This window comes from Solenopsis invicta, chromosome 6, assembly GCF_016802725.1.
Source record: "Solenopsis invicta isolate M01_SB chromosome 6, UNIL_Sinv_3.0, whole genome shotgun sequence".
Lineage (NCBI taxonomy): Eukaryota > Metazoa > Arthropoda > Insecta > Hymenoptera > Formicidae > Solenopsis > Solenopsis invicta.
The window spans coordinates 15,170,118-15,189,486 of record NC_052669.1 but is presented as its reverse complement, the minus strand read 5'-3'; the positions used below and the strand labels follow the sequence as shown (position 1 = coordinate 15,189,486).

The window sequence follows — 19,369 nt, the reverse complement described above, 5'->3', positions numbered from 1 at the left end:
AACAAAAAGATTTAACATGTAAACAGCTGTACGTGTACAAATTTTGTTTAGCGCACGTAAACGATGACAAGCAGAGGAGTGACTGTAGTTGATAGGTCTTTTTGCAGATGACAAAATAATCGAAAAACAAAGACAGAACTATGCGTTGGACAAAGAGCGATAGCCTGGCCTCTCTCGAAAAATAATCTGCAGTGCTAACGTCGAAGAAGTTCTTCGGTCACTATAGCATCCTCTTAATGTTAAACAGGGATAAAGTAATATTTCTAATGAACTTTTTAATGGTATTTCTAAAGTTTCTGAACACAGAAAAATTCTAAATCAGGAAAATTCTGAACAATGGAAAGTAAAAAATATATAATTTGGTAACAAAGTACTGCGTTTTTTTTTAAACTAAACTAATTTTTAAAAATTATTTTTTACGAATAGCCATTTTATAACCACTTTTCTTCTTCCAGCAATTATACAGTGCATTAGATTTTTATAAATCACGTCCCAAATAATAAGTATTTCATTATTTTTAGTTTTGAATCTGTCAAACAATACTTTGATGAATGTAAGCGTTCAAGTTTCAATAGAAAATATTAATTACAATAAACAAAGTTATTCGATAAAATCTAAATAGATGTTGTATTACCCTCTCTTCCTCTATAGCCATTGGGGTGATGAAACATTGTATGATGGAACAACTTGTGTAATAACCTCATTCAATAGTGTCGTCCACACTTTGCATATTTTATATCTTTGCAGATTTTGACGTTTAAAACCAATTATAAATTTACAAGCTGCTGTAGGAAGCTTCTAATTTTGCATATTTTGCAATACATAGCATGTACCAGAATAAATGATGATATAATAAATGTTTACAGAAACGTTATTCTTACAAAAATTAATATTACGCAATACTCTCTTCTCCTCTATAGCCATTGGGGTGATGAAACATTGCATAAAGAATGATGACATCGGTGGTGACGACGATGAAGATCTTGTATATGTTAAGGGGCATGAGAAACAAGAGTGGTTGAAGGATATGCTGGATGCTGATGCGAGAGATAATGTAGTCATCAAGACTATAGATGCTGATTATGAAGACATGGAATCTTTGAATAAATTAGATGCTACTAACACTATACAATGTGGAAAACATGTTAAGAATTGTTCATAACAAAATGTATTTAAAATGTATAATTGGTGGTCACAACGCCAAAAGAAAAATTGTATTATTTGAAAAAATGAAAATATAAAATACATAATTATATATATTTTTTTCTTTCCCTATCCCGATAGTTAAGAATCAATAGTGGTATAATAATGATTCAATAGTAGTACGATTATGAAACAACGCGGTTCGATAGACGTTCGATCATGAAACAATGTGGTTCGATAGACGTTCAATTGATGTTCAATTATTGATCAATGTGGTTCAATAGACGTTTGATCATAGAACAACGTGGTTCAATTGATGTTCGATCATGGAACAATGTGGTTCGATAGACGTTCGATTATGGAACAACGCGGTTCAATAGACCTTCGATCATGGAACAATATGATTCGATAGACGTTCAATTGATGTTCAATTATTGATCAATGTGGTTCAATAGACGTTCGATCATAGAACAACGCGGTTCGATAGACGTTCGATCATGGAACAATGTGGTTCGATAGACGTTCGATCATAGAACAACGCGGTTCGATAGACGTTCGATCATGGAACAATGTGGTTCGATAGACGTTCAATTGATGTTCAATTATTGATCAATGTGGTTCAATAGACGTTCGATCATAGAACAACGTGGTTCAATTGATGTTCAATTAATGTTTGAGTATATATAATTGTCATAGAAGATAAAGCGTTAGTCATACTATGCGACCGAGAACTTAATGTGTGTGGGCAAGAGAGAGAAAACCACAATAGCCTTAACGTGTGCGAGCGAGAGCGCGCAGGAGGAAGGGAGACAGAGAGAAAAAGAGAGAAAGGAATACGTTTATTCCTAAATAATTGTTATTTGCTAAACTAATTTTTTAATAAATTAATATAAAGCACTCCATAAAGATAAATCATATCAATTTTTAAAAAAGCGGATTTTCTATGTCAAGATAAAACATTACAATAGATTTTCCATTATTTTTTCTTCCTATGATTAAGTTGAATAAAACTTCTTTTGAAGATTTTCTTTTCAATACGTAATATCTATGAGAAATTTCTAGATTTGAATGATATCACTCTAAGAATTTTCCAGAATGTACGATATGATACTGCTAGCTCTATAAATTAGGAACACTGAGACTACAACGATTATGAGAACAGATTGTTTCACTGTTCCCTACATGGTAGATATCATTATTATACATTTACAGATGTATCAAATTATAACGGTAACTGTGATCACGAGACGATCTCAAAGCTTTTTACATGAAACCATGTGATTCGTGATAAGCTTTCTGACATAATGAAATTTCACGAGTGGACCTCCGTTAAGTTATAATCTGTATTAAATACGTGATTAAACAAGTGATGTAGAAAATTTATTTTATTGGATATATGGGAGGGAGATTACAAAATATAGGAGGGGATTACATAATAAAAAGGAGACCAGAAAACGCTGTCGCATCAGTCGATCAGTGAACAGTCGAAAACTCAGAAAGAAAAAATATATATATACGAGAAAAAAAAATGGAGTACTATGTTCCGCTTCAACAAGATGAAACGTGTGAAAAACTGTAAGTATCTATAATTTTTATAAATTTTTTTTTATTTTTTATTAATTAATTTTTTTTTTTTACAACTTACTTTTTTTTCTTTTTTTTTATTTCTTTATTTTTTTTTCCCCTGAACATCACCACGGTATACACCTCGCATTTTGGGAAGGAGATTGGCATTGACATTCACCGCGTATAAATATCTCGACATTGGAATTAGTGTGGGACCTACATCGTTTGTGGAGATACTTATTGGTGACAACCGAGGCAATCAAATAATCTTGCCTCATGCAACGTGGACAGCACTGTTCCAGAAACGTATGGACATTGAGCGACTCGTGCAGTCGACTTCGCCTTCCTCAGCATTACAAATTCAAGATCTCATTGTAGAACTCATTAAACTGCGTAATGAAAATATTGTTAAACTAACATTACGCGATACTTGCATGTATTTGAAACCAAAAACTGTACTTTTTCTTTTTGAGCTTGAACATTGTGTTGAGCATATATATTTTTCTTTATATCAATATACATATACAGTGAGCGAAAAATATAAACATTTTGTAACCCTTTTACGCCAAAATTATGTTAATAATAAATGTGATGCAGCAAAACTCTTGCGAGAAAAATATGATAAAACCTCGCTTTTAGATTGTGAAATGTTAGCTTACGCTTTAGATAGCATTGTACATGACGCATTACATGACAAATAAATAAGAAAAATGCAATTTTAAAACAATGTCTTCAATATTATCTTTTCCTACTCTTAACCATTGTTCCCTTAAAAGATAAAGCGTTAGTCATACTATGCGACCGAGAACATAATGTGTGTGGACAAGAGAGAGAAAACCATGTACAATAGCCTTAACGTGTGCGAGCGAGAGCGCGCAGGAAGGAGGGAGACAGAGAGAAAGAGAGAGAAAGCAATACGTTTATTCCTAAATAATTGATATTTGTTAAATTAATTTTTAATAACAATTATTTAGGAATATACGTTATTGTGGAGAGAGAGAGAGAGAGAGAGAGAGAGAGAGAGAGAGAGAGAGAGAGAATTATTCGGGGGACTTATGGTTACGGTGGTGGGGATTTCTCCAACAATTGTTATTTTATTTTCCTATTTAAAATTTTTAATAAATTGATATAAAATTAATATAAAAATTATTTTAATTAATAATATAATATATAAATTATATTAACAGCGTGATAAAAAAAAAAAAAAATAATTATTATTTTAATTAATAGTCTGATATAAAAATTATTATTTTAATTAATACCTTGATATAAAAATAATTTTAATTAATTGCTTGGTATAAAAATTATTATTTTAATTAATATCTTGATATAAAAATTATTTTAATTAATTGTTTGATATAGAAATTATTATTTTAATTAATTGCTTGATATAAAAATTATTTTAATTAATTGCTTGATATCAATTAAATTAATTAAAGAGGGGGGAACACCCCCCCCCCGTGACGTCACACACCTCCCCTTTCCCCCACCACTAAGTGTTCCAGAAACCGCCTCTCTCTACTACTTCTATGGTATATGAAAAGTGCGCAAATTTGAAAGATATAATGTAATATTTGTAATTTCAATGAACTAAATTTAAAAAATGTAAGAAATTATTTTGTCAAAAAGATATAAAATTTTAGAAATAAAACTTCAAAAAATTCCAGGACTAATGATCAAATTGATCAAATTTCCAGGAAAATCCAGGATTCCAAGCATAATGTGAAATCCATGACTTTCCATGACTTTACAGGTTTTTCCAGGTAGTGGACACCCTGTAACCCAACCTACGGAAAATCAATAGGCATCTGCCATTGTGAGTGGTTTGTGTGCTATCGGGATGTGCGCTATCGGGACCCGCCGGTATAGGCTTTGTTTATACCGAATGCTTGATACGCGTAATATTTAGTAACTTTCTATTCAATTATCTTAATTTTGGTAATAAATTTAATGAATAGTATATTAAGCTGGTACAATATGAATCAAGATAATTAATTAAATATACATAGATATCACGTATACATTTACACGTATTGTCGAAATTAAAATAATTTAATAGAAAGTTACTTGTTAGTATGCGTGTCAAGTGTTCGGTGTAAACTAAGTCATAAATAGGACCGTCACGCCGAGAAACAACGACTCCGTCACCGACTAGCTTTCCGACAACGATTCGCTGCGTCTGTGACATCCCGCTCCCGAAGTCGGAACCCCGGTCGAAGAGTGCTTGGCCTCGGCGAGAGGGTACTCCGCCTCCGACGCCGATCCTTCCTGAGCACACAGTCCTCCGAAGGCTGAGACCTGCTGAGAACCAAGAGTCTTGGTCAGCGAGCCGGTCCCCGGCGACCCGGAGGCTGCCCTCCTCGCCTCGCGACACCTACCAAAACCGCGACCGCCGTGTTCGGGGTCCCGGGTTAAGTTACTTGGGATGCCGCGCGTCTAGCCCACCTGCGACGATCCCGTCGCGACCGCCATATCGCGCGAGAATTCGACCTGCCCGCGAGAACCGCGACACGACGGCTAGCCCGCGGATCGTACCGTGAGACCACGCCTACCGCGTCACAAAACACGGCATGCGCCCGCGCAAAACCACGCCGGTATACCATTGTACGATCTAGCGTCGAAGCGCATCGATACGTGTATATATATATATATATATATATATATATATATATATACAGGGTGTCAGGTAACTACCGCCCGTGGTTTCGTGGATTGATAGATCAAGTGAAACTGAGCAGAAAAGTCCTTTACCATTTTCTAATATTTGCCACAGTTAACAAAAAAAAAAAATTAATAAAGTCTGCGAATAAGCGCGTATCACCGCGAGCAAGGACCGCCCACCGGTCGCCGAGACGTAGGCAGCCGCGGCTGTAGGCGCGGTGCTGTGCAGTGAGGAGGGAAAAGCAGCAGTAGCTGCGGCCTGCGAGCGGAGCGGCAAGGAGGGAAAAGTAGCAATGGGTACTCGCGAGCGGCAAGTGGTGCTAGATCGTCGTATACACACATACATGCATGAACAACGCGTGACAGATACGCGCAATTTAAGAAGTAATGAAAAAAGATACATTTCCATATTTAAATATTGTATTAAAAAATTTCATTTTTATAAGAAAACGAGGGAACGAGCAGCTCAGAGCGACGATTTAGCACCGCTCGCCGCTCGCGGGTACCCATTGCTACTATCTATATATATATGTATTGTGACGTGGCAGTTTTATCTGCCTCGCCACTTCGTCCTCCGCCTAAGCGTAGCGCGAGGAGGCGCGAACGACCGGGCCGGGCACTCAACGAGAGAGCGAAATCTCCGGCGGGACTGCGTTGCGTGTTATTTTATTTATTCATTCGCGGCTTATTACATGTAACCGCGGGCACCTCGACAAACGCCGCCGAAGGACCAGCAGCGGCGAGGGAGACGGACCGCGACAGGAAAGGGAGAGGGCGATCGTCCAGGGCCGGCGCACAGGAGAACACCGACGGAGAGGAGGACGAGACTAGACGTGGCGACAGATAAGCGCCACGCAAAGGAGGCTCGCGAGTGTCACAGCTGATGGACAGGCTGGGGCGGACGAACGGCCAGGACGAGGGCCGTCGAATGCCGGCTGTCCATCGAGGAGGGTAGCGGCGAGGAGTCGCCGCTGGAAAAATTCTGCTGCTGTTGTCGTCCGCGAGGACGACGAGAACGACAAGGATGTTGGATGCTAACGGGGACCGCACGACACCTGCGGAGACCCGACACTGCGCTGCCGTGACGTCACGGCTAGATAAGGGCGGCCGCTGATAGGCCGCGCTGCTAGGCGCAAGGATATCGCGCACCCTGTGGGAGGGGTAGCGCTCATCGATCGCGATCCTCTCGGCTTTTGCGTGCGACCCGGCGATCCCTGCGGTGCGAAGCGTGAGCGAGCGTGCGAGATATCGGCTGGAGATATCGGGAGCGGCTATCGTCGAGGGTGCCAGGCCTGGACAAGCCCCGCGGATCGAGGAGCGGAGGAAGAACCGTGCGGAAGTCGAGGTGACCCGTCTAACCGCTGTGTGAAGCCACGAGCTGTCGGTGTCGACCGGCTCGCGTTCTGAGGTGGAGCCATTAGGTTAGTGTGCGATTGCGTCCGCCGTGTGGCGATTGAACGCACCTTGCTTCTTAGTGTTTGGCTGGCTCTCCACCTCAAGCCCGAGACCTCGTCGAGGCACCCAGCTGTCGGCTGCCGCGTGTGTTTGAGCCGTCCCGCCGTAAAAGCTCGCGAACGACCGGCTTCTCGGGAAGCCGCAAAGCCCTCGCGCACGTGCGTGAGTCGTGTTACGGCCGTCCGAGATATCGGTGACTTGGTGTATCGTGCGTGGTCTATTAATTTTGTAATGCGGTTCCGGCGACTGCGTTGTCGTCGGCGCGAATCTTTTACTGTACGCACTTCCGTCTCAGAATTGCGTTGCTCGCCTTAGCGGAGGCTCTGCATTCGTGTTCTTCCCGCGCCGGTCAGAGCGCGCGTGACTGGCTGCCGCGCTTCGCGCGGGACCAGTCGTCGTGATCGGCGCGTGTAGCGTAATTACGGTCTGAGTTGAAATAGTTCCCGCGTCTGGATTATTAATTCCTTTGGTCAACGCCTTATCGCTGTGTCTTTCTTTCGTACGTTAACCGCTTTTCTTTTTTTTTCTCTTATTTTATTGTATGCTGTTTCTATTATCTGCAATATATGTGATCTCTGTTACATCGGCCTGACGTTATTTAGTTTCTCGCCTACCCGTCGTCTTCCGTAAGAGAGCCGCTTCGTCCCTGTCTCCGCTACCCCGCCCCTCTTCCGGTTAGAGGAGCTAGCTGGCCGCGTGCGAGCGACGATTTCGCGTTTCGGCATGACGCATTCTCGCGTGTTGTGAATCCGTGTTTAGAGTGGAAAAGTGAACCCGGAGACGCGACCGGTATCATCGCGTCTGGCGCCCAATCTCGCAATTTGGTGCGAGCATTTGGTGTTTCTCAGTTAGTTCGTCGCTCCCGCGCGTGTTTCGCGAGTCATTCCATTGTTTGATCGCGTATTTCGCCGTTGCTCTCCGGCGTCAGGAAAAGTACATGACAATATATATATATATATATATATATATATATATATATATAGGGGAGACCGGGGCAAATCGTTAGACCTTTTTTTCTTTTGTGTCTCCTGAGTCCTATATTAATTAAAAAAAAAACATGAGCCGGTTTAAAAGGTTGAACCTTTCCCTTCACAATGCCGATATAAATAGAACATGCAAATGTACTTGCTTTAAAGTACATATAAAAATGTCGACCAATGTCAAGAATTAAGAATAGCCCCAAGCTCGGGGTAATTCGTAACTGGTCCGGGAATATTCTGAAATTTGTATTTTAAGTTGAAAGTCTGTAAAAAAACTGTTGTTAAGACTTTCTTTTATTTAAAAAAAGATGTAGGTATACAAAAAACAACGCGCCGACCGCACCAACACTGACGCTCCTCCGACCGCCACGACTCCCCTTACAACGCGCGACCCCCACTGACTCTAGCGGATCTCCAGATGGACCCACCCCCGCAAAAATCATGAACCAAATGCGGAAATGGGGGGTGCAGTTCGACGGAAAGGACCCGTGGGGTTTTCTGGAGCGGGTCGAGGAACTGCGTGTCGGCTACGACTTTACGGACCATCAGATCATGCTGGGATTACCGGAATTATTAAGAAGGAACGCACTCCTGTGGTACAGGAACTCGCGGGACGCGTGGGACGAATGGCGCGATTTCGTCAGAGATTTCAAAGCGACCTACTTGCCACCGCGCTACCGAAGCCATCTACTACGCGAAATACGCGACCGCGTTCACAAGCCGGGCGAACCATACCCCAAGTACGCGACAGCGATTCTATCCTTGATGCGACGAGCGGAGAACTCCTCTGCCGACGATAAAGTCGACCAGTTGTACGACAATATGCGTCCCGAATTCCAGTTACACGTGCAACGAGCCGACATCCGCACCCCCACCGAGCTGTTCCAGCGCGTCGTCGAGATCGAGCGGGTCCAGGAGCGCTGCCGAGCACTTCCCTCCAACCAAGCGCGGGAACGCGAGACCCCCACCGTCGCCGCAATGTACGACCGGAGCGAGTGCTGCTGGTGATGTAAGCGGGGACACACACGTTTTGAATGCCGCCGGTTGCCGCGCAAATTTTGCTCGCAGTGCGGCAAAGACGGCGTGCTGACCCGCGACTGCCATCCGCCCGCGGGAAACGACGCCAGGACCGGCGACACCTCGGCCAACCCTCGGTCCTCCGATATAGTATATATATTAGAATAAAGTTCACACCCCGGCTGCATCTAACCGTGCGTTTACGCGACCCAGGACGTCACGGCGCTTCTCGATACCGGGTCCGAGATGTCGTTCATTAATCTCGCCACCGCCCGCCGCGCCGAAGCATGCGGCTTTAAAGTTCGGCGCGAGAATAGTATCGTACAGCTGGCCGACGGACAGTCGGTGGAATTGCCCGGCCATGTACAGTCGTGAGCTTAAAGGTTGCAACACATTTTCTTCGATGGTTTTTGGAATGTAGACTTGCTCATTGATCAGTGAACGTAATTGGTTGGATCCACAGGTAAGAATCAATTATGTTCGCCGTTTGATGAGCAAGTCTACATTTCAAAAACAATCGAAGAAAATGTGTTGCAATCTTTTAGCTCACGACTATACACCCATGGAATTTGATTCTGTCCATGGGGAAATTTTCTAAACTGAGAAGTCAACACTTTCTACATACTTGCAGTTTATGATTAATGGCCTAGTTTACACCGAGCACTTGATACGCGTACTAACTCGTAACTTTTTATTAAATTATCTTACTTTAGAATGCGTGTATACATGATACATATATTTAATTACCTCGATTCATATTGTACCAGCTTAATATAGTATTCTTTAAATTTATTGTCGAAATTAATAAATTACTAGTAGATAATTTAATAAAAAATTACTAGTTAGTTCGTATATCAAGTATTCGGTGTAAACTAGGCCTATGAAACGATGTAGAAAGTGGCGACTTCTCAATTTAGAAAATTTCTTCAGGGACAAAATTAAATTCATTGAATGTACTGCTCTACATTTAAGGTTGGTTTATGCAAGCCGTAACCGCTAACTTATGCCGGAATCTGTAAGAAATTGACCAATCATAACGCTCGCACGCACGCACAAGCGCGCATACACACACGCACGCACACACACACACACACACACACGCGAGATACAAGGGGGTTGACCGTAGGTAGCGGACCTCGCTTTACAACTATTATATTTACAGATCCTTGCATCCCTCTCCCCTTTGCGCCGCATGTACTAATCATGATGTAAAAAACAAGGTGAAACAACGTGCATCGTCGGCGGCTCGATGCGCGGTAAAAGGCGTAGCTCGATGTGATGAGTCAATAAAATTTGGATCTAAATATATCCGGGGAATTCAAATACTAAACAATCATATGTAATCACACGTACTTAAAATGTAGATTTTGTTTAAAAAAATAAATATAAAAATGTAAAAATACTTGAAATTTATTATCTTTAACACAAATCACTGTTGCAATAAACACTGTTGTTATAAACATAAAATACAACAATTTAGCCATACACATAAGCTCATTCTTATAACTTTCCAAATTTTTTCTAATCCAAGTTTAAAAAATTTGAAATAACAATTATCACAATTTTCATTAATGTACAGTTTGTGCCAGGTATGCCTGGGGTCCTATTCTAGGGTCCATGTTTTGTTCTTAGTTGTTTTTACGTTTATGACTATTATAAGCGAATGCTGCGTCAACGATCATGAATGTATTGTAGTGTTAGTAAATTATGTTTTGACAGCCGGCCGATGTAACCTCAGTTTTGATCGGTGAAATCTCCCAAATATTCCAAAGCTTAATTGAAAAGAAACGGATCGAAGCCTTTGATATATCAGATAAGTTGTAGTTTTGAAAATAAAAAATGTTATTATTTGACAATAAGAAAATATACTTTGTGAGCTGTTTTTCTGACGATTACAGGTAATAATAAAACTTGGTGCGAGACATTACCGTATTCTTTAATAAATGTAAGGATAGTCAACAGTGTTTGTAACGATAATTATCAAAGGCTTTGATCCGCTTCTTTTTAATTAAGCTTTGGAATATTTCTGAGATTTCACCAATCAAAACTGAGATTACATCGGCCGGCTGTCAAAACATAATTTACTAACATTACGATACATTCATGATCGCTAACGCAGCATCCGCTTATAATAGTCATAAACGTAAAAACAACTAAGAACAAAACGTGGACCCTAGAATCTGATCCCAGGCATACCTGGCACAAACTGTACAAAGTCTCAACCTTATCTTCACGTTCTTCTTTTTTTTTAAGTAGCTTTGAATTTCTCCGATTCACCGATTATCTCCGATTCACGTATAAATACAAGTATAAATACCCACTCCGTCCCAGTATCGGAGCCGTAGCCATATTAAATCTCAAAATTTGGATCTAGTTCTGATTGGTCTAGAGTATGGTTTACTGCGCACCTGGTTACTTGTTTCACCTTTCTTTTTACATCATGGTGTTAACGTGACTACAGCGCATGCTCAGTTCGTTACATTTCATCGGTATGATAAATATCTTAGGGCCTGTGCACAATAAAAGAATATTAGATATTAAGAATAGGAATTAAAATTTTAAGATCAGTTTCCTCAATAAATACTACAGATAAATAATAAGTTATGTTGTATCTTGTACGGCCAATTTGTCTTACGTTTTATTCGTATCCATTGTACGTTATATTTAATATTCATTGAGAAAATTAATACTTAACCTATAATTTTTATTTCTAATATCTTTATATTTCTATATTGTGCGCAGGCCCTTAATCTCAATAGTCGTCCAATTTAACATTCGATATTTCGATTCGTGGGGCAGCGCGACTTTTTTCTGCCAGATTCGTTCGTTTCGTGCAAAAACGTGTCGATAAGCCTAAATTTATCAAAATCAGAGTGGAGTCTAAACTAAATAATTACCAAAACATTTGTAGCTTTAATCATTTTTCAAATATATTATTTTAAATCTTATTTCTTACAATTAGTCTTTGCTCACTATGGTGATAAGTAATGCTTAATGTAATAATGTTTACGATTAGTCGAAAATATTATTTCTCAAAATAAGTATATATATATAAGTACGAATAACGACGGCGTACTATCTCATCTATTTTATTTTTTATTTTCATTAATTTTTATATAAATCTATAAAGTACAAATAATTTTTAACACTTTACAAAAATTTCAAATACGTTAAACCTACGCCTACGCGATGCTACATGTGTACAGGTGTGATTTTATGCAAATATTATTATAAGAGTAAATTAAAACTTTCTAGTTGCTCTTTCTTTTTTAGTTTTTCTTAGTCCGAGCAACCGTAATCTTCTCCAATACTGTTTCGTATTTGGATCCATCTCTTCCAAAGGTGGCGGAGGACCAGTTCTAATGTTCCACAACCAATTAGGATATTCGGAATCTGGCTTTAACTCAATATCTTCTCCTCCCTCTTTATAGATATTTGTACCGCATACATGAGTCAACAATTTGTTAACATTCGTTTCAACAGGTAATACTTTTTTTTCCACAGCGACTAACGTTTTCTTTGATTTCTTCACTCCTGATCGAATCGCTACAAAAAAAAATATTATTACATTAAATATTTAGCTTATTGTAAGTAGTTGACACCATTTTGGACACAGCACGATTGGACATCAACCAATCATCTTGACTTATCTAATCCAATCAACAGAAAAAACTCTAGGCATCAGCCGCTATAAGTGATGTCCAATCGTGCGCACCCCATTGTAAGTTACGTGTAAGTTATATGTAAATTTTTTATTTCGATGTGTTTTAATATGATTAACAACATAGGCGGATCCCGATAACACACCACCATTCACAGCGGCAGATGCCTAGAGTTTTTCCATTGGTTGGGTTAAAGTCAAGATGATTAGTTAATAGGCTATCGCACCGTGCGCTATCGGATCCCGTCCAACCCAATAAAGAGGTCAACTTAATAATGATCCTATAAAATATCAATTTTTTTTTAAAATTAATAAACGTTTTTGGTGAAATTCGGCCAGAAAAATACTATTTTGGGTTATAGTTTAATTTACGTACTACTTTACTCTTTCAATAATTATAAAATATCCATCAAGGTCTGAGCAAGCCTTAACTTTCTTATTATGCATCGTTTTCGTAAATATGCTATCACACCATATACTGAGATAATTTACTTGAGTAAATTTATTTACCTTTATAAAACTTTTTACTCTTTTTTTATATTACTAAGATATTAATAAATCCAATAATTTTATCTTAGTAATATGAATCACACTCTTCGTGGTGATAATATCAATCTCTATTTCTACACATTATAATAATTTATTAACAAGTGGGACGGGATCCAATAGCGCACGGTGTGATAACCCACCAACCAATCATCTTGACTTATCTAACCCAAATAATGGAAAAACTCATCGGCCGCTGTGAGTGGTGTGCTATCTGTCTTGTGTGCTATCGGAATCCGCCCGTCCAAATTAAATGTTTACGTAAAAAGAATCACAAAATTGTCATAATAAAAAGGGGCGGATCCCGATAGCACACCTCCACTCACAGCGGCCGATGTCTAGAGTTTTTCCGTTGGTTGGATTAGATAAGTCAAGATGATTGGTTGGTGGGCTATCGCACCGTGCGCTATTGGATCCCGACCAACAAAAAAAGCAAAATTTATTAAAAAGTTAATTGCGAATGTATGAATGATAATTATTTTGTCACATTGCTTAAATTTCTAAATCGATTATTTTTTTCTACGAGACATAGATAATCAGACTATGTAATAAATATGTTCATTAAGAATGCTGTGATTGCGTTTTTAATTTTCTGCATTTAGTAAATAGAATAATGCATTTAATAATTAAAACAAAATAAAAATGCAATCAAAGCTAAAAAAAATGTTTCAAATATATAGTATATAAAATATTCAGTATTATCACATTTTGATAAACAATATAATATTAACAATTATTTTACCTATATAATCATAAAAACAATAAAGTTTTGTTTTCAATGCTGAAATCATTATCACGAGCTTGCTAATTCATAAAATAACGAATCAATTCTATGATAATTATAAAGTATAATTAAAAAAAATTATATATATTTTTCCCCAAAAATGTATGAAATCTTTAATTATGCCAATTATAAACAGAATATGTATATGAATAAATTCTTTAAAATAACTGCGGTACTACTTTTTACAAGTAAAATACAAGTTATAGTATTTTTATTTTTTAAATAAAATCCAAGTGGCGGTATCTTTAATTTCTTTTTAAATAAAATTCAAGTGATATTATCCATGTAAATTTATTAAAAAATTTTTCTGTTCTAACTTAAGTGGATGTACTTAATTTAAAAAAGTTTCAATGGAATATATAACAATTAATCTTGGAGAATTAAAGAAGAAACAGAAATGAAAAAGTTTTATTAAAATAAAAAATTTTTAAACTACAAAAACTTGGTGCTGTTATAATGCTGTAAATGAAAACCATATACATTGTAAATAAAAACCATATGTTTGTTTGAGAGAAAAATACACAAGTTTTGGACATCGAAAAAATTTTTTACAAAAGACTCATTTCTGAAACAATACATATAAAACAACAAAAAAAAAAAACAGCATAAATTTAATAAGACCAAATTGTTTAACGGCGCTTATTTTGATATCTTAAAAGAACTGTCCGTTTAACTCCTTCTCATAATATTTACTTTACTTGGTACTTCCATTTTTAACATTATATCGTCGAGCCTAGTGTTGGAGAGCACATCAGTCTTACGCCAGAGCTCACACAGTTAAGTTGTATATTAGAACAAGTAGACCAAAATTTTAACACATTCACGAAGTATTTAAACGAGGTAATTTACTTATCAGATTTGACTGTTAATTTGTTAAACCGATATAGACGAATACACTGTGTATGAATATAGATATCAATCGCTTTAAAACATTTGTGGTAAAACTCTCATATATGCCTCTTGAATACATTCTCGCTTCCAAACGAATAATCTAAAGACGTAGTACAACGGCCATGTTCCTCTATCTGACGGATTGCAAAAAATCGATTCATCACTACGAATTAGAAACAGATCGAATTATTGTATTAATTGACTAAAATGTATTAATTGATGTGATGTATTAATTGATATGTAAAACGCGGTCATCATTTATTATTATACAATTAAAAAAAGCTAAGTATAGCCGAAACGTTTCATAAAAACATAAGACTTGTTCGAGGACTTGTTCTATGTAAGAATAGTTATAATACATACATTCCCAATTTGCTCGGCTTTTGACCTTATTACTATTATAATTTGCGTTGAGTACATATGAGCCTATTTCATTATATTGATTACAATAAATATGGCATAAAAGCAGCTGTCAAACAAGCATTTGGAATATAGGATAAAACCCGTAGGTGGAAACTTTGGCGTAATGAAATCGAATATGTAAAAAAAATGACTTATCAAGAATGGATGAACACGAAAGACAGGAAGAAATATTTACAAGGTAACTGTCACGGGTGTCCAGCGCCGATTTGATTCTCCTTGAAATATGTTGTTAAACACGAAAATCTAAGAGACCTGTATTTTTTATATTGGCGGAATCTCATGTTTAGGGGATGAAACACTCTTTGAAAGAAAACGGTTTCTCTTTCGGGATGAATATCGTCGAAAGTAGGAGACAAAAAAAATTTTTTTAAGAATAATTATACGTTTAAAGAGTACTTTAAAGTTGTAGAGAAAATTTTTTTGTTTTGTTTAACAAAATACCTCCACCATCCAAAGTTTTTTTTTCAAATTTTTACAACTTTAAAGTACTCTTTACCTCGAAAGAGAAATACCGTTTTCTTTCAAAAGGCGTTTTACTCCCTAAATATGAGATTCCGCCGATATAAAAAAATACGTGTCTCTTAGATTTTCTTGTTTAACAACATATTTCAAGGAGAATCAAATCGGCGCCGGATACCCGTGACAGTTTCCTTGTTAGAAATAAAGAGGAAAATAAGGCAAATAACAACAAGAGTTAAAAGAAATGTAAGATAAAAAGTGCCAAAAAATAAACATATATTTAGGTGGAAGAAAGTGATCAAAAACATAGAAATTCTTAAAAAAAGTAAGGACAGTTGAAAAAGGAAGCGCAAACATAAAATTGATAACAACAGAAAAATGGATAAACTATGAAAAGTTACTAACAGAAGACAGGGAACATAAAACAGATACAACAGAAATATCAATTCAAGGTGAGTTGATTGGCATCGATGAGGAAATGGTTAGAGCAGGTACAGCAACTCAAAAGTAGACAAGCTGCAGTACCAAAAGAAATTTCAGTAAAATTAATTAAATGCGAAACAAGTGAACTGTATGAAAGAGTTGCTTGGTGTATGAATATTTAAATAATGTCTTAGTACCAAAAAATTAGAAGACGGCACATTCATATATCAATATACATATAAAAAAAGAAACAAATTAGATTGCTCAAATTACAGAAGAATATCAGTAACCAACATGCTAAGTTGCTTATATACCCCCCTCCTAAAAAAATCTTTGTATTAGCTAAATCCTCTAAATATTAAAGGATTTTATTCTTATATATGGCTTTAAGAGGAATACTTTAAAACTAAAAGAAAAATAGTCTAAGCACAATACTTTTATAGTTAGAGTAATTTCATCTTGCATCTGCAATTGCAAATCTTATTCTTAATATCAATTACAATTGTTCTTAATATTAATTACAACTTGTAATGTTGTAAGATATAATCAGTCACCATTATTAATTTAAAGTATGTTTCACCATTTGTACAATTTCTGTTTTATTAGATAATTCTAAAATCTAAAAATTTTTAATTAAATACTTTTACAGTTAGAGTAATTTCATTTTGCATCTGCAGTTGCAAAGCTTAATGTTCTTAATATTAATTACAATTTAATATTGTAAGATATAATCAGTCACCATTATTAATTTAAAGAGTGATTCACCATTTGAACAACTTCTACCTGTTTTATTAAATAATTCTAAGATCTAAAAATTTTTAATTCTGTCTTCAACCTAATAGCAAAACCTAATAAGACTAGCAAGTTTAATATATGCATATCTTTGATATGCATATAGACTCAAATGTCTATATGCATATCAAAGATTCAAGCACACTGTAAATTGGTCTTATAATTATCTAGTTTACACCAAGTACTTCCATATGTGTACTAAGACTAAGTTTCAAAATTCATTCCCAACACTGAGAATTTATAGTGTAAGTTGTAAGACATTGATAAGCAAGGAAAAAATAGGCTGGGTAGGATTTGAACTTGTGGATTCTGAAATCTTCTGTTCCATTTGTTAGCACTCTCACTGTTATTCCAAATGCCCCATTGCTCTCTAAATGTTTCCTGTTTATTTATCAAACAACTTTTCACTTCAGAGTTCTTACAATAGTACATGTAACGTAATCTGCAGATTTTTAGTTCTGACAATGAATTTTGAAACATAGCCTAAATACTATACCAAACATACCAAATCGCTTACTATCCTCGTTTACAAACATATCAGCAATTTGATACTGATATAGATCTAGTTTATACTTTACACTTGATACGCGTACTAACTTGTAACTTTTTATTAAATTATCTTACTTTTGACAATGCGTGTATGCATGATACATATATTTAATTATCTTGATTCATATTGTACCAACTTAATATACTATTCTTTACATTGCCGAAATTAAGCCGTTTGTTTTGTTCCTGAACTCCCTGAATGAGTGTACACTTAAAATGAAATAAATGTTTGAAAGTTAGCAAAAGCAAAAAGGAACGTTCCAGTACAATCTAGTGCAGGAATAGAAAATAAGTCTAAGATAATTTAATAGAAAATTACTAGTTAGTACGCATGTCAAGTGCTTGGTGTAAACTAGGCCATAGTACTTAGTACATGTATGGCTTTATTTACACCGAATATTTGATACGCGTAATATTTAGTAACTTTCTATTCAATTATCTTAATTTCGGTAATAAATTTAATGAATAGTATATTAAGCTGGTACAATATGAATCAAGATAATTAATTAAATATAGATATCATATATACATTTACACGTGTTGTCGAAATTAAAACAATTTAATAGAAAGTTACTTGTTAGTAGCCTAGTTTACACCAAGCACTTGATACGCGTACTAACTCGTAACTTTCTATTAATTTATTTTACTTTTGACAATGCGTGTATACATAATACATATATTTAATTATCTCGATTCATATCATACCAACTTAATATACTATTTTTTAAATTTATTTCCAAAATTAAGATAATTTAATAGAAAATTACTAGTTAGTACGCGTATCAAGTGCTCGGTGTAAACTAGCCGAGTATGCGTGTCAAGTGTTCGGTGTAAACTAGGTCTATCACAGTACTTGCTATAGACTATTACATCATTTGTACAATGGCCTAGGTTACACCAAGTACTTGATACACGTACTAACTAGTAATTTTCTATTAAATTATCTCTATTACAGCAATAAATTTAAAGAATGGTATACTAAGCTGGTACAATATGAATCAAGATAATTAAATATATGTATTATGTATACACGCATTGTCGACAGTAAGATAAATTAATAGAAAGTTACGAGTTAGTACGCGTATTAAGTGCTCGGTATAAAATAGGCCGATGATAACTTTTCAGATCCTCTTACCTGCTCCAGCATATTCTTTCATATGTATCGTGTATCGAGTCGGTATTAAAAAGTTTCTTGGAAAATGAGAAAGGCGATAAACAAAAGCGAGACTCATTGTGCGTAACATAACCAATGTATACAGAAACCAATTACTAGCAATGTTTTGGATGTCAACCAGATTTTACCCACTTTACCGATGCGAAAATATACGAAAATACTATAGGCTGTGTTCCGATATTAACTGCCAGTACTGAAAATGTATAGTATATGTGACGTGAACTATAAATTTTCAGTACTGCCAGTAAAAACGGAACACAGCCATAGTATGTATGTACATACATACAACGTTACAAATATATAGTTCCCTAGTATTTTTGTATGTGATATTTTTCGAGAATAGGCCCCCAGACGGCACAGACTAAAGGGCCTCGCACATGAAATGCATAACATAACATAAGCATAACATAAGACTGACGGACCAATGAAAATGTTATGTAAATCAATATGGCCACTTTATGCTGGATGCTCATTGGCCCATCGGTCTTATGTTGTGCTTGTGTTACTCCCCTTAAGCCTGTTCTACAAAAGCAGTAAACACAAGGCATAAGGGTGTAACGTAAGAAATGAAAATTTTTCATTCGCTTACGAGCTCTTAAAACCACGCCTTACAACCTTACGGTCTTGTGTTTATGCTATTGTAGAACAGGCTTTAAGGACCTCGCACATGAAATGCATAACATAACATAAGCACAACATAAGACCGATGGACCAATGAGCATCCAGCATAAAGTTGCCATATTGATTTATATAAAATTCCCATTGGTCCAGAGACCTTACGCTACGCTTATGCTCTGTTATGCATTTCATGTATGTACACCCAAGTACTTTGATTTTGTCCATGG

The 19,369-nt window shown here is 36.6% G+C and overlaps 1 protein-coding gene across 1 annotated transcript; it reads right to left on the bottom strand.

Moving 5' to 3' along the window:
- Positions 1-11,726: 11,726 nt before the first annotated feature.
- Positions 11,727-18,748, bottom strand: LOC113005636 (39S ribosomal protein L54, mitochondrial). Its single transcript, XM_039450532.1, has 2 exons — positions 18,486-18,748; positions 11,727-12,368 (listed from the first exon to the last, which is right to left on the bottom strand). Exons 1-2 carry the CDS (start codon positions 18,592-18,594, stop codon positions 12,064-12,066), a joined length of 414 nt encoding a protein of 137 aa, XP_039306466.1. The 5' UTR covers positions 18,595-18,748; the 3' UTR covers positions 11,727-12,063.
- Positions 18,749-19,369: the final 621 nt, after the last annotated feature.

Bases quoted from the DNA above. Each gene is read 5' to 3' on its own strand.
- LOC113005636 (XM_039450532.1), bottom strand. From the start codon at position 18,594: ATGTTACGCACAATGAGTCTCGCTTTTGTTTATCGCCTTTCTCATTTT. The intron at 12,369-18,485 runs GTAAGAGGATCT...TTTTTTTTGTAG, and splicing joins GAAAGAATATGCTGGAGCAG to CGATTCGATCAGGAGTGAAG.